The sequence below is a fragment of the Siphateles boraxobius genome, unplaced genomic scaffold, assembly GCF_051911475.1.
Source record: "Siphateles boraxobius isolate OS27281-9 unplaced genomic scaffold, OSU_SipBor_1 7, whole genome shotgun sequence".
Classification (NCBI taxonomy): domain Eukaryota; kingdom Metazoa; phylum Chordata; class Actinopteri; order Cypriniformes; family Leuciscidae; genus Siphateles; species Siphateles boraxobius.
Genome location: NW_027509197.1, coordinates 9,682,095 through 9,706,724, shown reverse-complemented (window position 1 = coordinate 9,706,724; position 24,630 = coordinate 9,682,095). Strand labels below are relative to the sequence as shown.

The 24,630-nt window shown below is 41.1% G+C and overlaps 1 protein-coding gene across 1 annotated transcript in view; it reads left to right on the top strand.

Annotated features, from left to right (window-relative positions):
• The window catches only part of nalf1b (NALCN channel auxiliary factor 1b), a 194,954-nt gene that overhangs the window by 160,631 nt on the left and 9,693 nt on the right, over positions 1-24,630 (top strand). Inside the window, exon 2 of the mRNA XM_077216648.1 lies at positions 22,791-22,962. Coding sequence (XP_077072763.1) covers positions 22,791-22,962 — 172 coding nt within the window. The remainder of the gene's footprint in view (positions 1-22,790; positions 22,963-24,630) is intronic.

Genomic DNA, 24,630 nt, shown 5'->3' with positions numbered 1-24,630 from the left:
ATTGCAATTTAATACACTTTACTTTTGTTAACCAAATCTAGCCACAATGAAAATGTTCACACTGCATTTGAATGACTGAGTCCAGTAATATGTAATAATATGATTTAAGCACCGAATCCAGCCCAAACCACAGCACATTTTCAAATACTTGCTTTAGGCACGACTGGCTGCTTCCTGGAAATGTTTTTTTTTTTTTTTTTTTGACCACTGGAAACTGACCACTTTCTTTGCTCCCAATATATAGTGTTAATTGCCTTTTGTTCTTTTACTGTCACATCGCTGTTAATTTACATAGTTGGCATATCATTTCTTCCTGTGTCATTCATGCTTGCTTTTTGTGTTAGAGGAATAATTTATTGATTTAGATGGTTTTATATGTGAAATAATTTATGGTTACACTTTATTTTAAGGTGTCGTTGTTAAAATGTAATAATGCATTTAAGTACTGTGTAATATTAAGCAACTATGTGTACTTACTATAGGGTTAGGGTAGGATTATGTTGAGGTTTTGTTGCATAATTTACTATTATTACTATGGTAAGTACATGTAACATATGTAACAAGGACACTGTAAAATAACGTGTTACCTAATGTACCTATTATAAGAATATAAAATAATATAATAATTTAAAAGAATTTCAATTATGGAAATGTTTATGTAAATCAGATCAATGAATTAAAAAATACATATAAAAATAATATTGGAAAAGCTTTTCATTAGTCATTTTGTAATTAAGGCTATTTTGGTTTATTTTGTCTAACTAGGCTGCTATTTTTTCTTGCAAGATCTGGTCACGCTGGGATGTATGAATTAGCGTGTGAAATAAATGCTCATTTTCATGCCTCTTTCATTTGCTCCATCTCTCTTTCTCCCTTTTGCATGCATAGAGGTGCCCACTTCACTTAGCTCTGGCTGAATATGATTCGGAGTTGTGTTTTTAATATTTAATAATCTGTGCAGCGTGTAATAAGTCCCTGGCTGTTGATAATGATATTTACACGGCATGGGAATCCCATATCAAAAGGCTTTATTTATTATCAGACAGACTGTGGGAAGCAGAAAGAGATCAGTCATCTCGTCGTGTACCGCAGGTGAAGGACTGGCTTCGTGTGACTTCAGTCACTCGACAAACCTCCCCAACCCCCTCTCAGTTCCCAGTGTACTATTATTGCTGTGCACTGCGAGGGCAACACGAAGCTAATCTTTTTCCTTGCACCTACTACCTTGTGCAGTTTGTTTAGGGCAGGGTGTTATCTGGAGCTGTAATGAGGAACGAGGGTTGCCTTGCCAACCCCTGCGTCCACCCGCTTTGTTTAGTCTAAAATTACTGTTGCTTAGCACGCCGGTTCAGCTGGCTGAATAACAATCATTATTAGCCTGTACATCTGTATTTGTTATCATGAAATATACATAACGTAGGGGAGAGCCGGGACAGTTGAAATACTTTTCAGATAAACGTTGTTTTCTAAGATAAGGTTACAGATTATAAATATACATATATATATATATATATATATATATATATATATATATATATATTTGATCAACAACTCACATATTAGTTCCCTTAGTATCATGTGTTATTCGGTACAAATATAGAATGATTTAAGTATAAATTGACTTTAAAGGGACTATGTGTAGTTTTTTAGGTATTTTATTATCTAAAATCAATATTTTTATTCATAAATATGTCCTCAATGGTGTACAAATACCTCTGCCAATGATCTGACTTATCCTCGTAAACAAATAATTTATTATCTTTATATACATGTGACGGGTAGGTTCACGGAGGCTTCCATGTTGTTCCGCCATCTTGAAAAATTATAATAGCAGAGAGGGTCAAAAAGTAATAGGCCAACGCGTTTCCACAACGCGTTTTCGTTCAGAGCCAGCGTCACGTAACTGAAAGCAGCAGAAACGGAGGAGCAGAGCAGTCAGAGGCGCTTGTCACTGTCCCGGCAAGTCAGTCAGTAATTCATATGGTAACTTTCGTTTGTTCGTTGTGTCAAGTTGCAGTTTGTTTGAAATAACAAACCTGTTCACCCGAAGGAAAACTCAACGAAGTGATATTAGAAGACATCCTGTCATAGCTTTTTGGTACATAACAGCTACCGTAGATGCAACACGCATTTGAAAAAGCGAGGCGCTGGAGAGAACAATTCGTTTGAATGCAAAATAAAATTTCACCACTAGAAGGGAGTAATTCCTACACAATGTCCCTTTAAAGCTGGAAAGCTGTTTTTGAGTGCGGTAAGTGAATTCTTTCGTGCAGTACTTTTTTTTGACTGACAAGTTGTATTTATTGTTTCATGTGCCATTGTAATGATAATACAGCAGGTGTATTAGTACTGCAGCACACCTTTAAGTGTGCAATATCAGAGTTTTTTTAGTCTAAGTGCAAAACAGGTTTAACTGGCAGGAGGCGCTGTCGGGACTGTGTTTCAACCAAAAACACAAAATAATTCACTTACCGCACTCAAAAACAGCTTTCCGGTTTTAACTCCAAAACGGCAATACGTAAAGAAGAAATGTTTTTGCGGGTCTGGTTGGCATTGCGTGCTGTACGTGCTGACGAAATTCGCCGTACATGTGGTTTTCAAGGAAATCTCAACGGTTCATCCGTCCCGCGTTTCAATCGTCCCAGCTCTCTCCAACTTTTAACGACGGCTTCGACTACAGTCTGGGTGTAGTTGCTTTATGCACATGTTTTATGATGACTAGGAATTGGGATTGTTTGTTCAAAAACATTGCTCTTATGTTTTATGGCAGATATTCGGTTTGAATTTCTGATATTGTGCAGCACGCTCCAGTCGGATCCTAATTGCCTCGTGTTGTTTTGTGCATCTGCATTGAAGCTAGGCTTTTTTTAGTTGGGCTGACTATGGTGATTTGTAATGTTATAGCAGAACTAAGAGGATGAAACTTGTTGAAACTGTAATAATAGTAGTTTAATTGCTACATTCTTCAGAATCACAGGGGTTGAAACTGCACAAATTGTAGTTTAACATTTTATTTTTTTAAATGGGTATTGATTTTTTGAGTCACTTATGGCATAAGGTTCACTTATGCTTGCTTCACTTATGTCATCACACTGGCTTGGTTTTCATATGCTCAGATTGTGTATTTGCGTTACACTTTCTTAGTTTTGTCTCTCCACCGACTCCTACTGATTAAACTGGCTCTGGTTTTGTGTGGCTGAATGTAGGACTGAAGATTGCTGAGTGACTTGCGACCTGGACCTAGGCATGTTGTAATGCACTCCCGCTGTGGTAAATGTGTGGACCGCTCTTTGACCTGTCATGCATTTGTTTACCCCCTCAGTCCCTGTGGACACTGGCAACTTATGACCTCTGACCTCCTCATATTTGAGTCAGTTTAGCCTCAGGATGGCTATTCACTCTAACATAGATGGTGTTAAATAGACCAGTAATTCCCAGTAGCAAATGGTAGATTTCAGTTTTGCATTGTTAAAGGGACAGATCACCTATGAATGAAAGAATATTCTCTATTATATGATGGTGTGTAACAATTTCTGATTGTGAATCTTTCATTTGAGTCAGATCTTTTGGTATCACTTTATTTGACAGTGTCCTTGTTACATACTGTATGTTACATGTACTTGCTGTACTAATAACAGTAAATTATGCATGATAACTTGCAACTAACCCTAAACCAAACCCTAATAGTAAGTAAATGTGGTTAATTATTATTACTCAGTACTTAAATGCATAATTACACATGACACCTTAATATAAAGTGAATTATCTTTTTGATGAATTGGTTTATTTGGTTCAAAAAAAGCCTAAATTAATCAAATATACAGTATATTGTCACAACTTGGCTGCATACAAATGCACGAAGACTAAATGCAAACGAAATACAACCATAACATGGATGAGACCGGACAATTAAGAGCAGAAACACGGGAACGTAGGGGCTGTTTACATGACACTGTTTTCAACGTAAAACCTTTTATGCATTTTGGCCGTTCGTTTACTCGACAACAGCGTTTTGGGTGGATTAAAACACAAACTTTTGAAAACTTGTTTCAAAGTGCAAGTTTTTGAAAATGGTCACCATGTAAACAACAAAAATGCGAATGCACAAGTGTATTGCATGTTAAGTCTATAGTGTTTCATCGCCATCTATCGGCCTGGCAGAAGAATACCACGTTTTCAGTATTTTCCGCGGATCCATGTGAATGGGGATCGTTTTGACAATGATGTCGTCTGTACGCTGAAAACTCAAAGGAAAAACGTCTCCGTTTTAAGCATATCGTTGTCATGTAAGCGTACCTTGAAATACAAGAGTCAGACAAGGTAACTAATCACACACAGCTGAACAGAATGACGAATCAAATTAACATCCATGACAACAAATTAAGGAAGGGAAGATGGTGCAAACTGAAAACAAAGTTCATGTGATGAGTGTGTGTGTATGTAGATAGTATATAGATATATACAGATAGCTAATTTTTATTTGACATGATGGTGAGAACTCCTGTGGCTAGCTCCACCTCTGCTCCTGTCTGACCACCGCTTTAACTGCTGGGGGATTTTTGACAGAGGGCCTGATTGTCAGTGAAAGAGTGAACGAGTGAGGTAGAGAGAGTTTAACACGAGGCTTGAGCCGTGTTGTCAAAGTGTTGGGTTTGTGTTTCCGGGTGTCCACTAGAGGTCCTCTTCCACACGGTGTCATCCACATTATGAACTGCATTCCCCACAATCCTTGTCTGTACCCATCACTGTATCATTGCTCTCAGTTGTTCCCCATCATCATTGCACTCAGCTGTTCCCCATTATCATTGTTAGATCTGTATTATATATACCCTGACTGTTTAGTGTTAGTGACGGAGTCGTTGTATGTATCACACCACTTCTAAGGTTGGTTGTTGTCTGTGTCTTGTTGTGTTCTTGTGTTGGATTGCTTCTTTGGATTTTGACCTCTGCATGGACTGGATTATGATGTAACGGATTGGCCCTTAATAAATATACTGCGCTTGGATCTTCTCTGTCTCCTTGAGTGTGGATCGTGACACGTGTCTTCTGGTCAGGGCTTCAGAGGAAGAGGCAAATAAAACATCAAAGGCAAGGCACTGACAGGGCAATGGAGGCTTTTAAAACCCAATACTGAGACTGCAGAAAGGCCTTTCGTCAATTACAATGTTATTAGCCTACTCATAATGGAATAATGCAGTCCTCCAGGACAGCTTGGCTAATGCCCGAGAATGGAAAGTTAAACACACACTGTCAGATTAAAAGCCACAAGTGAAAAGGAAGAATGATTAGGGGGTGGGTGAAAGAAAGAGTGACAGAAAGTAAAAGATGTATATATGTATATACTTTTGTAGTATGTATTATTCATTTGAATGAGCTTTAATTTTAGAATTCAATTATTTATATAATTAATCATTTTGTTATGTGCTTTTGTCATTTTTAGTTAGGTCCTTTATTAATAAATATATAAATATAAATAAATTATATAACTATTTACAGTTTATACAGTATATATATATATATATATATATATATATATATATATATATATATATATATATATAATGTATATATATGAAGACTTCAGAGGCAAAAGATTCTAAGTCCATAAGTTTTTGTTTAATATTGAGATTTTTATCAGGCTCCTAGGTTTCTACCCAAGTACCAGCATTTCTGAATGGGCTGAGGCTGGGATTTAGTGAGTTTGAAGTTAAAGTATTTGATGAACGTATACTATATGCGGAGAGCATTCACTCAATTTTATTATCAAATTTTTGACAGAGGTGGCTTTTATATATATATATATATATATATATACATTATATATATATATATATATATGCTGTGATAGAGAGAGAGAGAGAGAGAGAGAGAGAGAGAGAGAGAGAGAGAGAGAGAGAGAGAGAGAGAGAGAGAGAGAGAGAGAGAGATTTTGTTTATTTTATTTCAGTTTTAATTTTAGTACTTCAAGTTGAACTTATTTTCAGAATCATTTTTACTTTTCATTCAACCGGACAACCAAGAACAGAAACACGGGAACTTAGGTTCTTTAATATTAACACCTAATATTTATTTTATTATTTTATTTCAGATTTAAATCAATTGACAAAAACGAAACATTTTTTATAGTTTTAGATAAAATTCAACACTGTTTTACCGGACTAGTAGCTTGAGTGCTGCTGTTGTAAAGTAAAAGAAAAAAACAATTATTAAGACATTATTACATTAATATTTAATTGTCATGTAATTTAGATTAAGTTATTAGAAAATAAAAGAGTCGCAGTCTCCATTTTTGTTTGAGATTAAAAAAAACTGTATGGAAAGGAAGGGCAGAGCCTGCTTATGTAAGATGGAAATGTTCCTCTCTCGAGCGTCCTCACATGGTGTGCCGTCTGAGTCATCTGGTCATTTATCATGTGAGCAGAAGCAGTGTTAGATGTAGCGGGTTCAGGCAGGTCCCAGTGCAGGCAGCTGAGGGTTTAGGTAAGTAGGGCAGAGACGATACAGGAGCCGGCTGATTCTCAGAGCTCCTCTGCCAACGCTCCCTCCGCTCTTCATACTAATGAGATCACGCCATCCTCTGTCTGCTGCAGCCTGGGAGCGAAAAAGGGATGAAGCCTGCATCAGAAACTGCCCTTGATTCCGTCTGCGCTCCTGCCCTGTTTTCCACATCACTTCTAGATTTAGAAGTGAGGTTTCCGCTTGGATTTTTAGTCGTGGTCCTGAACGAATCCTTCTCTGTCCCTTTGATACACTGAATAATTTTGTATTCACAAAGCGAATGATTTGCTTTGGTACTAAAAAAAAAAAACCCAGCATTTGAGTGCAAGCTGTGAAGGAGCATATCATAGGTTGGACTTACTGAATGAATACACCCATAGTGTTTTTAATCGACATCCCACTAGATTGTTAACAGTCTATATTATATGAACTAGTATACCAATTATAATGATGCATAAACTGCCATAACAACAAAAGAACTTTGTCTTTATTGCTTGATAAATGCCAAGCTTAGTAGTTGACAAAACTGAGTAAAACCTAATAGAGTTGTTTTACTGTCATTAGTGGAGAAAATGTCTGAAAATTGGTGCTTAAACACTTTCTTTCCCGAGTCTAATAGTATCTTAAAAAAGGAAGCTACCCAAACAGCAATAGTGTCAGCCCAGATCCAGCCCACATCTGGACCGTGTGGAATCCACGTGTACTAGATGTGGGCCGGATCTGGGACGACACTACTGTATGTTGATGTCTGGGTGAGACTTGTTTTTTCAGTCAGAAATGACTCTTTTGAATGAATCAGTTGATTCAATGACTTTCAAAACTCAAAAAAAGACACTCACTGGTACCCTACGGTCACCATGATTTTACAAAGTAAGACATATTCCTGAATAAACATATTTTGTTGATCCTGGAACAACATTCTTTGCGGAAAATTTTGCCTAAACCCTATCCTTAAACCTAACACTACCCATAACATGTTGTACTTCACGTTCACCTCTGTGTTCAGTCAGTGGACAAATCTGAATATTTTCTCTCAAAAAAGAATCAAAAGATTTCAATCACAGGGATGAATCAAAATCATCCCCACTGATAGTGAGCATGTTCTGCACATGGGATTCAGAAGATCTGGCTCACATCGGCTCTAATCATCATACTGAAAGTAGCCCAACAAATGGGCTATTTGGAGCTCAGGGATATGGTACAATCTGTACACAGATGTTTTGGCTGCTGTTCTAGATAATTTCATCAATATTAGGTGTCATTTAGGCTCAGGTGATTGGCTCAAAACAACCTGGCTGCAGAAGTGAGTGCCCATGAGCAGGGGCGAAGCCATCATTTCAAAAGTGAGGGGGACAGAATGTCAAGTGTAATACCAGTTTTATTTTTCTTCAGACTTTTGTTGACAGATTTTTGCTTAATTGGCTTAATATGCTATTTATTTTAAAGCAATAAAGCAGAAAAAAGAAAGAAAGTTGTCCAGTACTTTATATTGCACATGCAGGGTTTTTTCTGGCTTAAAACTAGGCGAAGGTTGTAAAATCCTGATCATGTATTTTGATAAGATAATAAAATGTGTATTTTTCATAGACCATCATATAGTCTACTGTTTTACCACAGTATTTTCGTAGGTGGATCTCTGTACCTCTAGGGGGGTCCGGGGGCATGCCCCCCTGAAAGAAGATTTTGTACATTTTAAAGATAAATTCACTAATCTGGTGCACTTTGAGTGCCCCGAATCCGCTGTTAAAAATAAATAATCCAACTGCCCAAACATATGATATTCTCTGATTTAGATATCTGATCATCGCATTACAATTATTCAAATTATCAGTGTTAAGCATGATAATATGGTTAAATATCACACTGAAGCTGATTTAAAAATAACATTTACTTAAAATAAAAGTTCTTCTTTTGGCAAAATTACATTTTCTTACTAGCCTAAACAAAGTCTGTCTTACTAAACTAAAACTTTCCAATTGAAAACCTTCAAACTTCTAGCTTTTAAAACTACTACAAACTTTCTAGTTAGGCTTTTCCAAGAGAACTTAAAGTTTGTCTACAAACTTTTTTTTTTATCTAATTGTAAAGTGTTACCAAATTATGATAAACATCATGTACACATGTTACAACGCTGCCTGATTCAAGCAGATCGTGGCTGTTAATGCATGAAAATACAAGTTCAGCATTAACATTCACCATGTTTATTCTAAATTGAAGGGCTTTGATAACATTTGTGTGAAAATAAAATGCATTACGAGTAAAAAAAGATTGAAAATATGGCATGTTTGTTCGGGTAGTGAAATTACAACAAAACCTGTTAATTATTCAACAAGAGAAATAGGCGGAGTTATTCATCATTGTGCAACACAATTCGGATACTACATGACAACTTACTTACAGTGCTTGACTTTTTCGTGAAAAAGGAGTAAAGAGTTTTTTGCCATTTTGAACTCTATGAAACTGATGGATTCGGCGCAGGTGCGGGCGTGTCGTAAGCTAATGCACGAGTGACTGATTACCATGGAAACGTGAAGTCACGTATAGACTATCCTTGACTCTTTTGATTTTTAATGTCGATGTATACACACCCGGGAAAACCTCAGCTTGTCGTTGAAACACTTGCCCTACGAAAAAGTGCGGGGGACGAATTTACATTGTATAAAAAGTGGGGGGGACACGTCCCCCCTGTCCCCCGCGTAATCTACGCCCATGCCCATGAGTAAAGATGGTATTTCAAATGAATCTACTTCTGGGTGGTTCTGTGACTTTGTGTCATTGAAATGAACGGTAATGCTAATAGATACTGTTGCTCTCTCCAGGTATTACATGTCTCATAGTGAATGAGTTACTGCTGAGTGAGGGAATCTGCAATGGTTCACCTTAGCATGCTAGCTCCATCTGCTGGAAAGTCCCTGCAACATTTGCTGTATAGGAATAAATGGATGAAAAAGACAAATAGATGGATAAAGGGATGGGTTGACAGAGGACTGAAGAAAATGATTACATATCATGCTGTCAAACAAATGAGTTCTGAGACATCAGATTAATTGACTGATTCAATTTTTAAAATACAGAAAAAAAATTAATTAGCTATATTAGCCATTCAGGTAGCAGTAAATTGAGGCAAATATTCAAATCACAACTGCATGAGTTTATAGAAGCTGGCAGTGCAAATTTAACCAGCTATTAGGAATATAAATGGCTCTTTTAGTGCAACGTCCTTCAGCGGCATTCAGTAGAGACTGTGATGCAGCTCACCCCGTCGCTCAGGTTGTGTTTAGCAGCGATAATGCATTTATACTCATCTGAGAGGACTCACCCCTCATCACATCTCTAATGGAGTGCTGGACAGCAGAGATTCAGGGGGTCATGCTGAACTCACACTGCAATAAAACAAATATTCACAAGCCGTTTTGGGAATGTTCTACAAAACAATGGTGAGGATATGAAAGGTGTTGTCCCATAAAATGTTACGTAGCAATACTGTTTGTTTGTTTGTTTTCATTGTTTCTATGCTTTATTGGGTGTATTTGTTCTGTCTTCCCATGGAAAAGCAAATCACTAATAGCATATATTTATTAGAAATATAAATCAAATTGATAAAGCTGCAGTCCATAACTTTTTTGGGTAAAAAATTATGCAAAATAGATTTTTGAGCAAGTACATAACCAGCCAGTGTTCAAAACTATCTGCTTGCCTTAGTTCGATTCAAAACGGTAAGCTTGTAATAATGTTTTTAATTCCAGTGGTACCGGGAAATTCGAGCATGTCTTTGTGTCATTACGTCACATCTTTACACATAAAGAAGGTGTCTCGGCTAGTATCGGCTATGTTGTGTGTGAGGATGTTGGAGGTGGAGATTTAAAGCCTTTTCTCACAGCACTTGATAAAAGTAAACTTATCAATTTGATGGCGGATCCATAAAGGTTAAAACGAAAACCACCAGTGACAACTGGAGATTCAACCATTGTAAAATGCAAAAGACTTCGGACTTTGTAGTGGTTACAGAAAAAAAGAGACTGCAACCGGGCCTATGCGAAAACAAAAGTGGATGTTACTTATTTGTTCAGATGACATTTTCCGGTGAAAATTCTTTTGTTGGTCATACTTCCAAAAAGTATAATCTGTGATTCCGAATGACAGTATCTACACCGGCGCGGTGACTGACAGCTGCACATTCTCCTCAAAAAAATTGGATTCATCCACGCTTTGAAATGCAGAGGCACAACCCACGTAAAGTTGAAAATTACGCGAATAACTGCAATTACATATTTGAATTGGCGACAAAGAGGAAAAACTACAGACTGCAGCTTTAAATTTCATCTTATGTCTATCACAATTTGTACACATTTTGGCTAAAATACCAACAATCAAAGTCAAAATGTAAAGACTCCATCCAAGATGGTGGGCAAAACAAGAGAAAATCTACTTATTATTAGCTTAGCAACATGCTAACATTAAACTGGTTAAGCTAGTGTGCTCCAAAACAAACAAAATGTGCATTTAGAAGATACAAAACTTTCAGTCTCTTACTTCCACCAATTTAAGGATCAACGATTTTGATGACATCACTCTGAACTTCAGCTTCTCGTCAGATTTTCTGTACAATCAAATACTCTCTAGAATCTAAAGCATCCCGCCCCCAAATAGACTCTGAAGCTGCGGCTGAAATTGGTCACTTGTTGACACAATTACTATTTTCCATAAGGTGAATAACACATAATGCACAAAAAAGGGGATAGGAAATGTTCCAGACAGTGTACAAATCCTTTCCATTAAGACAAATGAAGTCCGCTGCTGCTCGCACAAAGTCTGCTCCAATCCAGAGACACGGTAGCACAGAGCGGATCATATGTGCCCGTTGGCGCAGACCACAAAACGTACCGGATCTATTTAAATTTTACACAGAATTTTATATTTTACAGCGATATGGAGGAGATTTGGAGGAGAAACGGATAGACAGACTCGGCATTAGAAACAGCAATGACGAGTAGAAGAGAAAAAACTGGTGCCATTCACCAACATAAATTACACACTTTTCAAACTACACATCCTCAGCATGTTCACTGTTTTGCTTTAGTTACAGTTTCATATTAAATCTAAAAGGTAATCTATTAGACTGTGGCTGTCATAAGCTGTCAAATGTGGCTTTACCAAGCTCAACAGCTCTGGCCCAAGCTGTGATATAAACGAAAGCTGCTTGATATGTCCCGCCTTGTCTTCCTGTTACAGTGGAAATTACATCAACACATTGAATAATGCTACGCATTTCAAGGCACTTTAGTGGGCCTTTAAGAGTCCAGATGAAGGATGTGACATTCACACATTAAAGGCTCTATGTGTGTAAAACACCCAGTCTCTGCAGATCTGCAGGAATTAGCTTCTCTCTCTCTCTCTGCCAGTACGCGCAGGCCTACCACACTGTAGCACTGCAAATGAGCTCTGGATTAATGTCATCATGTGCCAGTTCCAAATGCCACCAGCATGTCGCCACGCTCACAGTCTCCAGGGCCCTGCTCATGTGTGCCCATCTTAAGTAAGCATGACTGTCTGAGGCCTACAGTATGTGTGAAGCTATCATCTCACTGCACTGATACACTTTTTATTTTTTTATCTGTCCGTCACTGTCACAACACTTCACCCATCATTCATCTTTGGTACTTTTACACTGTTTTTCAATGTAAACAGGCTAGATGGATGTCTTTAACCATTGCGCTCACGTCTCACATCTGTTGCAACTTTAAAAAACGCATCTCTAGACCTTGCTTTTTTTTTTTTTTAGTTCAACTGACACGTGTCTCAAGTTTTTAAAAGCAAAAACGCATTCTGTGTTATCTGGCCCTGAGGTTGTCACGAGACTAAGAACATTACATGTGAAATTTCAGGATAGTTGCCAAAACTGCTCCTTTATTCACAAAATTAATTGTAATATTAATATAAATATTAACAAATTAAATTCATACAATGGCATTTTGCGTTTAAAGGGATAGTTCATGCAAAAAACAAACAAACAAACAAAATATAAATATACATATATATATATATATATATATATATATATATATATATATATATATATATATATCATAATTTACACATCCTCAAATTGTTCCAAACCTGTATGAATTTCTTTCTTCCGCTGAACACAAAAGAAGATATTTTGAAGAATGGGCTACTGTAGAAAGACTTGATTGTGACAAATATTTCCATTTCCTCTAAGTTATCAAATAGTTTTTGCAATGGCAGCATTTTACAGAAACTATTCAGGTTAGGAGAAATGTTGATTATAAAAATAATTAATTCAATTAAGAAATGTATTATAGTTGTGTGTGTGTAAGGCACATACGCATATAGCACATGTAAATGCATGACTGAAATAGCTGCTCGAGAGGTGTTTCAAAGATGGCTGCCGAGTGAATTGACTTGCCTTAAAGGGTCATGAAACCCCCCTCTTTCAGCTCAAGTCTAGCTCACAATCTTTTTGAAAAATGCAACTTAAATGGGCGTGGATGGCTGTGAGAAGAAGGGAGGGAGTGGGTGTGGCACGGCAGGGGAGAGGGGTAACTGTCATCAGCCAGCAGTGTTGCCAGATGTACGATAATTATCGTATTTGTACAATAATTTTGACCTCTGTACAATGTACGATCAATAATGAACAATAATTTCAGAGTTTTCAGTCGTTCGTCCAAACGCACATCCTACCGCTTCTCTCTCTGACCCCGAATCATTTCGCAGGCTCGCCCTGCCTGCACGCAAGCACGTACACACACACACACACACACACACACACACACACACACACACACACACACACAGGCACCACACGGTGTCGCCCGGGCCACACGTCAACACTACACATTCACAAGTCTCCCGCATTAAGCATACAATTGATATATTATCGAAATATCTAAAATGTTCATAATGACCGCTTATTTAACAAAAGGCAAGTAAAATGTCCAGGGTTACATTTTAGACACACACATACCTCTGAAGGGATAGAAAAGTCCTCAGGACTTGGTACCGCATTACTCGCAAGACGTAACTTGCATTGGTCATCGACAAGGCCAAAGTCCACCATTCTCCAGTTCTCGAAGCTCTCTAGGGTAAAATGTTTGCGGCACACGTATTAGAAGTGTCCCTGGTTGATGGCCAACCAACCGCCCGGAGCCAGAGTCTAGCCCTGGCAGCATCGCCGGGAAATATATACAACCCACTTTGACTTTTGCACCACGAATATTTTGTGTCCCATGATTGTCTCTCTCCTTTACTACGCGATATTACAGTTTGACATGTCTGTGGAAAGATCCACGTGGTGTCATGAATAATTAAGAGACAGTGTCTAATTAATAATTATGAGAGACCGATGAGTCATCAACGCACTACACTGTGCTCTGCCACGTCACAGCCTGCGATGAAGATTTTAAACCCGGAAGACGAAAATAGCGGGGGGAAACTAAAATTTAACCATTTTCACCCTACTATTAAAACTAACAGATGCTAACATTGTCTTCAATGGTGTTCAACACACATACCTCTGTTAAAATCTCAGAAAATTTGGTTTAGGGTTTCATGACCCTTTAAAGGGGCATTTGGCAACAATTTCAAATTAATAAAACCGTTTAGAAATCATTTGGATGGTTTAATAACCTGTTCTGGTGAGAATGGTGACTTTCCCGCTCCCCCCAGCATTCCTAGGCGGAAAACCAACCTTGCAACATGCGGATTAACGTCCTGGTAAGTTGGAAAAAGGAAGTCTCGTGAGAAGTGAGAACGAGCGAGAAACACAAACTGCTTTACGGCAATTCGACATAAACACACACACCGCCCTCAATGTGTATGATGTATTACCCACCTCGGTAGACAGAGCTCCACATGATAAAGTTGGCCGGCTACGATAATAACAAATGTACATGAGCAGCGGTAGAAAGGGGAAGGAGGGTGCCGCAAGTGAGTTTTTTTACGACATTCTTGTGAAATATACGACTCACAGCTGTAGGGGGAGCTCGCTGAGAAAACATGCGACAACAAAAGTGAAAATCAGCGAAGAAATAGCTAGAGTTGCCGAATGACCCTTTAAAGGGACTTTAGCCATGTCTCCAGTGTGCTTCATGTGTGTAGTGCTATTTGTTTTCATCATGTAAAGCACTCCAAATCAATCACACAGAATGTTCCATGTGACTTAGTTTGCTGCCTTAAAAGACGGCTCCCTAAATAATCGGTAACCAGCAAGGCAACTCCCTGGATTTTGGAACAGAGCTTTTGAATTACTTTTTTCAGTTCAGTTTTTTTCCACACTTAAACGTCCCATAAAAACAATCCAAAATCTGTTCAGTCATTTTACATCTTCCTCTTCCTGTCTAAGAGAGCGTTCTTGGTAAAACTGCGAAAGTAATATTGACAATAATGTTGACAATATTGAGATCTTTAACGTGTAATACAGTTGTCCAGTGTTTTGTTCAGTCTCTATTCTATTCAATCTCTATTCTCTATCAAATATAATGCTGATTCAAGTGCATCATAATGTCCTTAGATAACTCCAACAGAAGCTTATTTCACCTCTGTAAAGCTGTTTGCTTTGCATGTCAATCAGGCATGCCTTAAATGGCCCGGGGAGGAGACAGCAGGCTGCGGTCTTACCCCTCTCTGTGATATGTCATCCTCCACAAACGTCTGCTTTACCTCTGTCTCAGGAGGGATTCATTATATGAACAGGCATTAGCAAACGCCCGCTGAGAGGTTTGCTCTCTGCAAATCTAATAAGCACTTACAGGCGTACCAAAGCAGTAGAGAATCAAGGCTGAGAAAGGAAATCGTCTCGGTTACGTATGTAACCCTAGTTCCCTGATAGGGAACGAGACGCTGCGTCAAACGCTGCGGGAACGCCCCTGCGTTGTGCGTCATGAAGCACGTATGGAATCAGCCCAATGGAGAGATGAAACGTCATAGGCGGGTGACGTCATCGACCAGGAAACTATAAAGCACCCCAAAAACACAAGCGCATTAGCTTCTGATAGGCTTGAAGGAAGCGCTAACGGGAGTGCCGGGAGTATGGCGGAGCGACGCAGCGTCTCGTTCCCTATCAGGGAACTAGGGTTACATACGTAACCGAGACGTTCCCTTTCAAGGGAACTTCGAGCTGCGTCAAACGCTGCGGGAACGCGAATACCCACGTCGCCATAGGACCAAATGACCGTCATGTGAGACTAGCGCACAGAGGACGAGAGCACCTGTGCCCCAGGGGTAGAGCTTAAGTCTAGGTCATAGAACTTAATAAAAGTATGCGGTGAAGACCATCCAGCCGCATCACAAACATCACTCAGGGAAACCCCCGACAAAAGAGCTTTAGAAGCAGCCATACTCCTGGTAGAGTGAGCTCGGACAACCAAAGGTGAAGGCTGGCCAGCCGACTCATAAGCAAGTGAGATAGCCTCAACCACCCACTTGCTCATTCTCTGTTTAGACGCCGGACACCCTTTCCTGGGTGGCCCGAAACATACAAAAAGTTGTTCTGATTTCCTCCACAGGGCAGCTCTGTGGACATAAGCGTCTAATGCCCTAACAGGGCAGAGTGAATTAAGTTTCTCCTGGTCCGATGACATAAATGGAGGAGGACAGAAAGCCTGCAGAACCGTAGGTCTAACAATATTAGTAGGAACCTTAGGAACGTAACCTGGTCTAGGATGCAGAAAAGCTTTAACCATGCCAGGTGCAAATTCCAGGCACGAGGGTGAAACCGACAGAGCCTGCAAATCTCCGATTCTTTTTAGTGAAGAGATAGCAAGCAAAAAGATAGTCTTAAAAGTGAGAAACTTCTCGGGAACTTCTTCGATAGGTTCAAAAGGAGCTAGGGAAAGACCTTCTAATACAATGGCCAGATCCCAAGTCGGCACCCTCGTACGAACTGCTGGCCTCAGCCTCAAAGTGCCACGGAGGAAACGAGTTATAAGCGGGTGTCTCCCAAGAGAAACTCCACTGAAAGGGACGTGGTAAGCAGCTAGTGCCGCCACATACACCTTTAGTGTGGAGGGGGATAACCCTGTGGAGAAGCGCTCCTGCAGGAATTCCAGCACTGCACCCACTGGGCAGTTAACTGGGTCCTGCAGGTGTTCTCCACACCAAGAAGTGAAAAGTTTCCACTTCAAGGCATAAAGCTTCCTCGTGGATGGAGCTCTGGAGTTAAGAATGGTCTCAACAACCTCGGTTGAGAGACCGGAGTCTATGAGCTGGGCCCCCTCAGAGGCCAAGCCCACAGTTTCCACAATTCTGGGCGGGGGTGAAGTATCGTGCCCCCCGCCTGGGAGAGTAGATCCCTCCTGACCGGGAGCTCCAAAGGAGAACCGTCCAGGAGAGAAATCAGGTCCGCAAACCATACTCGGGCCGGCCAGAACGGGGCTACTAGTAGTAGACTGACCCCGTCCCGGCGGACCCTCTCCAGAACTCCTGGTAACAGAGCAATCGGGGGAAAGGCGTACAGACGTGACCTCGGCCACGGCTGCACCATAGCATCCAACCCCAGGGGGGCTGGAAGAGTGATGGAGAACCACCGATGACAATGAGTGGTCTCCTTGGAAGCGAATAGGTCCACCTCGGCGCGACCGAAACTCAACCAAAGGAGCTCCACCACCTCGGGGTGGAGTCTCCATTCCCCTGGCCTCGGCCCCTGCCTCGACAGGGAGTCTGCTACCACATTCAAATACCCAGGGAGATACATTGCTCTCAGAGATAGTAGCTTCCCTTGGGACCACAGGAGGATCTGACGGGCCAACTTGTAAAGCCGGCGAGACCGCAGGCCCCCCTGATGATTTATATAAGAGACCACCGACGTGTTGTCTGATTGAACTAACACATGATGGCCTCTCAGGTCTGTTAGGAAGTGTTTCAGAGCCTGAAACACAGCCAACATCTCTAGACAATTTATGTGCCACGAAAGATGATGATCCTGCCACAGACCTTGGGCTGGGCGACCACTCATGACCGCCCCCCACCCTGTGAGGGAAGCATCCGTCGTTAGCGTTATGCGACGACAAAGAGCCCCCAGCACAGGACCTTTGGATAGGAACCAAGTTTCTCTCCACATGACCAGAGCACGAAGGCAGCGCCGCGTGACTTTGAACGTGCGGAGCGGATTTCCCCTCGGGGAGAATCCCTTGGTCCTGAGCCACCACTGTAGCGGTCTCATGTACAACAGGCCGCAAGGTATAACGTTGGACGCTGCTGCCATCAGACCCAACAGTCTCTGAAACTGCTTGACAGTGAGTAGCTGGCCTAGCTTCACTTGTTTCACAGCTGAGAGAATCGAAGCGATGCGGGTCGGAGAGAGTCGCGCCCGCATCGATACCGAATCCCAAACGACACCCAGAAAAGTGGTCTTCTGGGAAGGAGATAATACACTTTTCTTTGCGTTCAGCCTCAACCCCAACTTTCTGATATGAGCGAGGACGACATCTCGATGCCGAACCGCCATCTGCTCGGTCTGAGCTAAAATCAACCAATCGTCGATGTAATTGAGAATACGAATGCCCTGAAGCCTCAGAGGCACTAGTGCTGCATCCATGCATTTCGTGAAAGTGCGGGGAGATAAAGCTAGGCCAAACGGAAGAACCCTGTACTGGTACGCCTCGCCCCCGAAGGCGAACCTCAGGAACTTCCTGTGTTGTGGAAGGATGGACACATGGAAGTATGCGTCCTTCAGATCTATCGTGACAAACCAGTCCTCGGACCTGATTTGAGACACGATCTGCTTGATAGTGAGCATCTTGAATTTTAGCTTCCCTACCGAGCGATTCAATATGCGCAGGTCTAAAATTGGACGCAACCCCCCATCCTTCTTTGGAACGATGAAATATCGGCTGTAATAACCTGACTCCAAACTGGGAGGAGGAACCCGTTCTATAGCCTCTTTTTGAAGGAGCGTTTTCACCTCTTGTTCCAATACCAGAGCCTGCTCGGGGCCCACCACTGTGTGCAGAACCCCTCTGAATTTTGGTGGACGACACCTGAACTGGATAGCATAACCCTTTTCTACTGTCTGCAGGACCCAATGAGATATTTTTGGAAGGCTTTTCCACTCTGCCAGAAATTCTACTAAGGGTACCAGCCTCTCGAGACTGGCCTCTGGTGTAACTTGAGCAGCAGACGCAGCGCCCTGTAACGGCGCACCGGCAGGGAACAACTGGTCTGACCGCTCTGAGACCCTCCTCAGAGGGAGCGAGCGTCCCTCGGGAAAGCGCTCGCTGGGATCGTCTGTGCCCCGGCATAAAGGCGGGGTTGGCAGAACGAGCCCCTGAGGGCACCGAGGAGGAATGGGCACCGTAAAAAGAGGTGAACACCTTTCCGCCTCGGTGGGGACCACCCTCAGCATCCTGAACGGCTTGGCGTCAGGACTTCTTCTTAGCCGAAGCCTTCTTAGCCAATATAACTGTCCTCAGATCAGTTCTACTGGGAGAAGGCTTCGGCTGAGAGTGTCGCGGCTGAGCCCACTGTCCAGCAGGGGGAGCACGAGACGCGACACTCTGCCTCTGCTGCGCTCTATGTGATGAGCTCGAAGACGGCCGGGGCTGCTCCCGCCCAGCAGCCCCAGGGACATGAACTTTAAGGGGAAGAAACTTTTTAAAAGCTGCAGTTTGTTTCTTTTCTTCTTGGAATTTATCGATAACTGAATTCACAGCATCACCAAACAACCCCATGGGAGAAAGAGGAGCATCTAAAAGAAAAGCTTTTTCTCTCTCTTTAATATTAGTCTGATTTAACCACAAATGTCTTTCTGCGGCCACCAGAGCTGCCATAGAACGACCCATTAATTTGGCCGATTCTCTGGTGGCACGCAGGGATAAATCAGCAGCCTGACGCAGTTCGCGAACTACGTCAGTACTGACCTCCTCACTCTCACTCATGTCCCTTAGCAGATCAGCCTGGTATGCCTGCAAGATTGACATAGTATGCAGACATGACGCAGCCTGACCTGCTGCCGAATATGCTTTACCCACCAAAGCCGAAGTGTTTCTTAAAGGCTTGGTGGGTAATGCCGGTGCCTTAAAAGATGATGCTGCTTCGGGGGAGAGATGGCTCGCAAGCGTCTCTTCCACACGAGGCAACGCACCATAACCATGAGCCTTGGCTCCCATAATATTAGCGTATGTTGAAGTCTGGGGACTAAACACTCTATATGACACCGGTTTTCTCCATGATTTCGACACCTCGGTGTGGAGATCATGGAAAAACGGCAGGCACCGGCGTGGAGGCTGCACACGTGACGGCAAAAATCTCTCATCCAACTTTGATTTAGAAACAGACTCCTGTCTAGTCACTGGCCATTCAATATTAAGTTTTTCAACAGCTCTTGTTAACACCTCCATAAGCTCATCACTCTCAGGAGTGTGGGGTGGCGAATCCTCCACATCTCCCTCAACACTAACAACATCAAGTTCCTCAGAACTGGATAGCATTGGTGCCTCAGCCCGAGCGGAAGAAACCGCAACGCGTGCTTCCGAACCCGGGACTGAGGCACTGGATCTCACAGGTGAAGGGAGAGATAAGGCAGAGCCCGTCTCAAACCCCGCTGTGAGATCCATCTGCGATCCCCACGATAAGCGCCGCCGCTCTGCCTCGGCAGAAGCGGGACCCGAACCGCGGGGAGCGCGCACCGAACCGCTCTCCTCAAAGAGCGACCGGCGGGAGCGGAGCGTCCTTAACGGCAAACGCTCGCAATGCTCACAGTCTGCTCCCTCGAGAGCAAACTGGGCATGCTGAACTCCCAAACAAACAACACAAAGATCATGTGTATCCCCGCTCGTTAAATAACGCGAGCAGGGAGGAACACACTTTCTAAACTGCTGTTCGTCCGCCATAATCTCTCAATATATATATATATAGGGATAAATTGTTTGTGTGGTGCAGGGTATGTAAGACAGACAATATCACACAGGGACAGATTCACATGTAGCGCGACTGAAAGCACAGAAGCTAATGCGCTTGTGTTTTTGGGGTGCTTTATAGTTTCCTGGTCGATGACGTCACCCGCCTATGACGTTTCATCTCTCCATTGGGCTGATTCCATACGTGCTTCATGACGCACAACGCAGGGGCGTTCCCGCAGCGTTTGACGCAGCTCGAAGTTCCCTTGAAAGGGAAGTGCTTTTTAAAGAGTTTACACGAGTGACGCCACATAAATATTTCATCGGGGATGGCGACATGACATGATGTACTGCTGTGTGCGGGCAAGGCGCTGTGCTTAAGGCAAAGACAGTGATTCATTGCACTTATAATTGCCTGAGCTGTTGTTGTAGATGGAGTATAGGACCTGCCTGCGCTCTTTTGTCAGCTGACAGTAACGTATTGCGGCAACAGGTCCATTGCCTGTTCACAGAAAGGGTTTGAAATGTGATGCGGGAAAGAAAGTGTTTTTGTTTGTTTGGAAATGTTTCACTATGTTTCTGTAAGATGAGCCAATTACAGAAACGTTCCATTAGACTCCTGATGGGCAAGAGGATATGATGTAATGTGCTGGCTCAGCTATAACTAATGGCTGCTGGAAAACATGCCAGAGAGCCTCCTCAGTCTTTCATACAAGTACTGTTAATGCATTATGGTCCATTCATTTGGTATTTTAACACTGAGGTAGGATATTATGTTGTACATTAAGGAAACTGTCAAAGCAAATGGCTTTGGTTTGATTTTTTTTTTTCTTGTTTGATTGGGCACATTAATGTTTGTCTGTGTGGAAAAGTAGATGTTTTGGTGTTAAACAAAACTTGTTTACATGGTTATTTATCAAATGTAATGCCTGCTGTGGTGTTACAAATGTATAATGGTCTACAAACGGAGCCCTGTTGCACCCCTACTACAAAAGGGCTCTAATCTTAACATGATCTCAGATTAATATTTTATTGCTCATTTCTCAATCATGTTTAATGTAAAGCCTGTCAATTATGTGCTAGTGTCACCAAAAATAAATAAATAAAAATAACAGGTTTCCTGAACACTCCACGTCTTCCACAGGTTAGCTAACTATGGTTGCAAAGGCCGTCATTAGCAACCCAGTTCAATGATTCTGTGTTCCCCGAAAACGTAGTTCCAACGAACATTCGCAAACATCATCGCAAACTTGTGTGTTTTACAGTTACAGTTTTTTTAATTGTGTTTGGTTAAAAGCATAGTTTGTAATCAGTATGTGGACATGTGGACTGAAATAGATCATACAGTACTCTTGAACAAAATAAGCAAGTCAACATGCAGTATAATCTATATCTGTCATTACATATATAAACATATTTCATTATACAGATTTTATTTTGTCAATAGAGTTTGACGTATTAGAAAACCCATGATTTAATCAAAAATCTAGAAATGAAGCAAACATAACGAACCCATAACAGCAATATTCTGACATTATTTCAAATGATTCAATAACAGAATTTATTAGTCCACCACATGTGTGACGACAGTTCTATTGTTGTACCATCATGGTTTCAACAAATTACTTTGGGTTCAGGGAAAGAGTTTTGACTAGCTAGTTAATGTCTCCACCGATGCATGGTTACTATGATAGTCAACCAGTGAGTTATTTTACTTTAAATGCACACCTGGTTGGGATACACAAAAAACAACCACAAAACAGGGCAATGTTTTGATTGCAACATAGGGACATAGAGCTTACATGGGGAAATCATTTGTAATGATGTTTTATTTGTATATTAACCTGGGATAAATACACTCCACACTTTAAGTACCAAGATTGTCTTAACATTTCTTTGATGAGAGAAAAGTAGAAACAAGTTAGGCAGTTATCATCTATAAAATCAGTGTGGATAGCATGGTGTTTCAAAATGAGGGTTTCAGTCTTACTGATGGTCAGTGATATTGTACTGTATATGTATTTTAGTGCTGTCAAATCGATTAATCGTGATTAATCACATCTTAATTTGTGTTTATATAATATATGTTTGTAAACATACATTATATATATATATATATATATATATATATATATATATATATATATATATATATATATATATAACATTATATAAACAAAATTGTATGTTAGATGCAATTAATCATGATTAATAGATCTGTGTGTGAACATAAGATAGACATAATGCAACTTAAAACAAAACAATGTAGAGATAGGTTTCGAGTCAAAGAAATGATGAAGGCTGCAAGGTTGCCAAGATACATAGGTGGGAGAGTTAAAGCGATGACTGCTACCGCGGTACTGATGATGCAATCAATTGCAATGTACACCCGGACTCAAGCACTAACAGCTCTCCTTTTGTACTTTTCTCTCTGCACAGACTGTCTACAAACACTGGCTCTGTGCCCAGATCTTCAACACCACACAGATGCACTGCAGCAACAGGATCCCCTGCAGGAAGTACTGCCTGGAGGTTCAGCAGAGGTGTCCCTTCATATTGCCTGACAATGATGAGCTCATCTATGGTGGAAGCCCCAGTTTTATATGCACAGGTGGGCAGTTCGACCTTTTCTCATACAAACACATTATAGACAATAGAAAGTGAAGGGTATATTTATGCTTCGCGGGAACTACCAGTGCCAGATGAAGGCATCACAGTAAGACAGGATGTTACACAAACATTGGATTTGGACCTCCATCAACTGCCTGATTTGGCAGCATTTTTTCATTGGTCTTGCTGATTTTATTAAACACTTGGTCTCCGTTGCCACCTTGTGGCTAAAACAGGAGCTTCAATTCTTCCTTTTTTCTGCTTTACACTTTCATTGGATAAATTAGCATAATCATATTCTATTTGCACAAAATTTGAGTTGACTCAGTGGATTAATATATACTTTGTCTTTAAATTATCCTCCATTTGATATGAATAATTATGAAATAGGCTTTCTCTGCTGTGAATGTTGAGAACTATAGGACTTGTATACACAAACTCTGTTTGCTAGGATATGCTCCTATCCTAATCCCAGTGGGCGCATGCTGAGTGGTGCATGTGAATGAGTGCTTTGGCCTACCAATGGCCTGCAGGCTTGTGCTATAATGAGACAGACTGATGATAAATAGGGGATTGAGAGCAGAACCACACAGACTGGCTGAGTGGTCAGACTGTAATTACCTGCCATTTAATTGATTTAAGTATCCCCACTTAACACTGACTTGTCTCTCGTGCTAAACTTCTTCATCATCATCATCACAACATGATCATAAACACCTGTCATCAATGATGTGTTTTTTGTAAGAGACAATAGGAGATATTTATGAAGAATGTGAACTATTTAAAGAAATAATTTATTTAAATCGACATACAGTAAATGCTATTCATGGATCCAATGACCTGACTGCACTTCTTCTATTATTAGCATGTTTTTAATCTTAATGTCAGGGTGACACAAGTGTTCTAATGTCTGATGTGAATCAAAAAGCCTTATTAAAATTGTTTTATATAATCCTCTTAGAAAAATAAAATAATATTTTAACAATAATACTTCACCGCTTATTTATCATACCTACAAACTCTAATGTCAGAATTGGTGACATGCTCAGGCACTTATAGAAGAATATTGATTTATATATGAAAACAATCAAACAAACAAAAACGCTGTTGAAAGTGAATCGGAGAGCACCACAACAAACTTGTAGCCAATCAGCAGTAGGGGGCATGTCCACTCATGATGGGAGAGGAGAGAGAGTAAGCCAATCAGCAGTAGGGTGTGTGTTCGCTCATGATGGGAGAGGAGATAGAGTGAGCCAATCAGCAGTAGGGGGTGTGTCTGCTCATGATGGAAGAGTGAGCCAATCAGCAGTAGGGGGTGTGTCTGCTCATGATGGAAGAGTGAGCCAATCAGCAGTAGGGGGTGTGTCCACTCATGATGGGAGAGGATAAAGAGAGTTGAGAGGAGAGCTGTGGAAATAATTTGAAGAAAGACTTTAGAAAGAGAGATGACTTACGCCGGTTTCACACTGCACCCGTTAGCAGGGCGTAAGCAGTGCAGGAGCAGTGCGTACGGTGAGCGGAAGCAGGACACGCGCGTTTTGCTTTCACACTGGCAGCGTTTGACGCGAGATTTCGTTGCAAAATTGAGCAATAAGCCTGGCTATACTGTTTTAAATGTAGTAAATCACTTAACGTTACCCTTTTGTTTTGTTTTTTAACTGTTGTATAA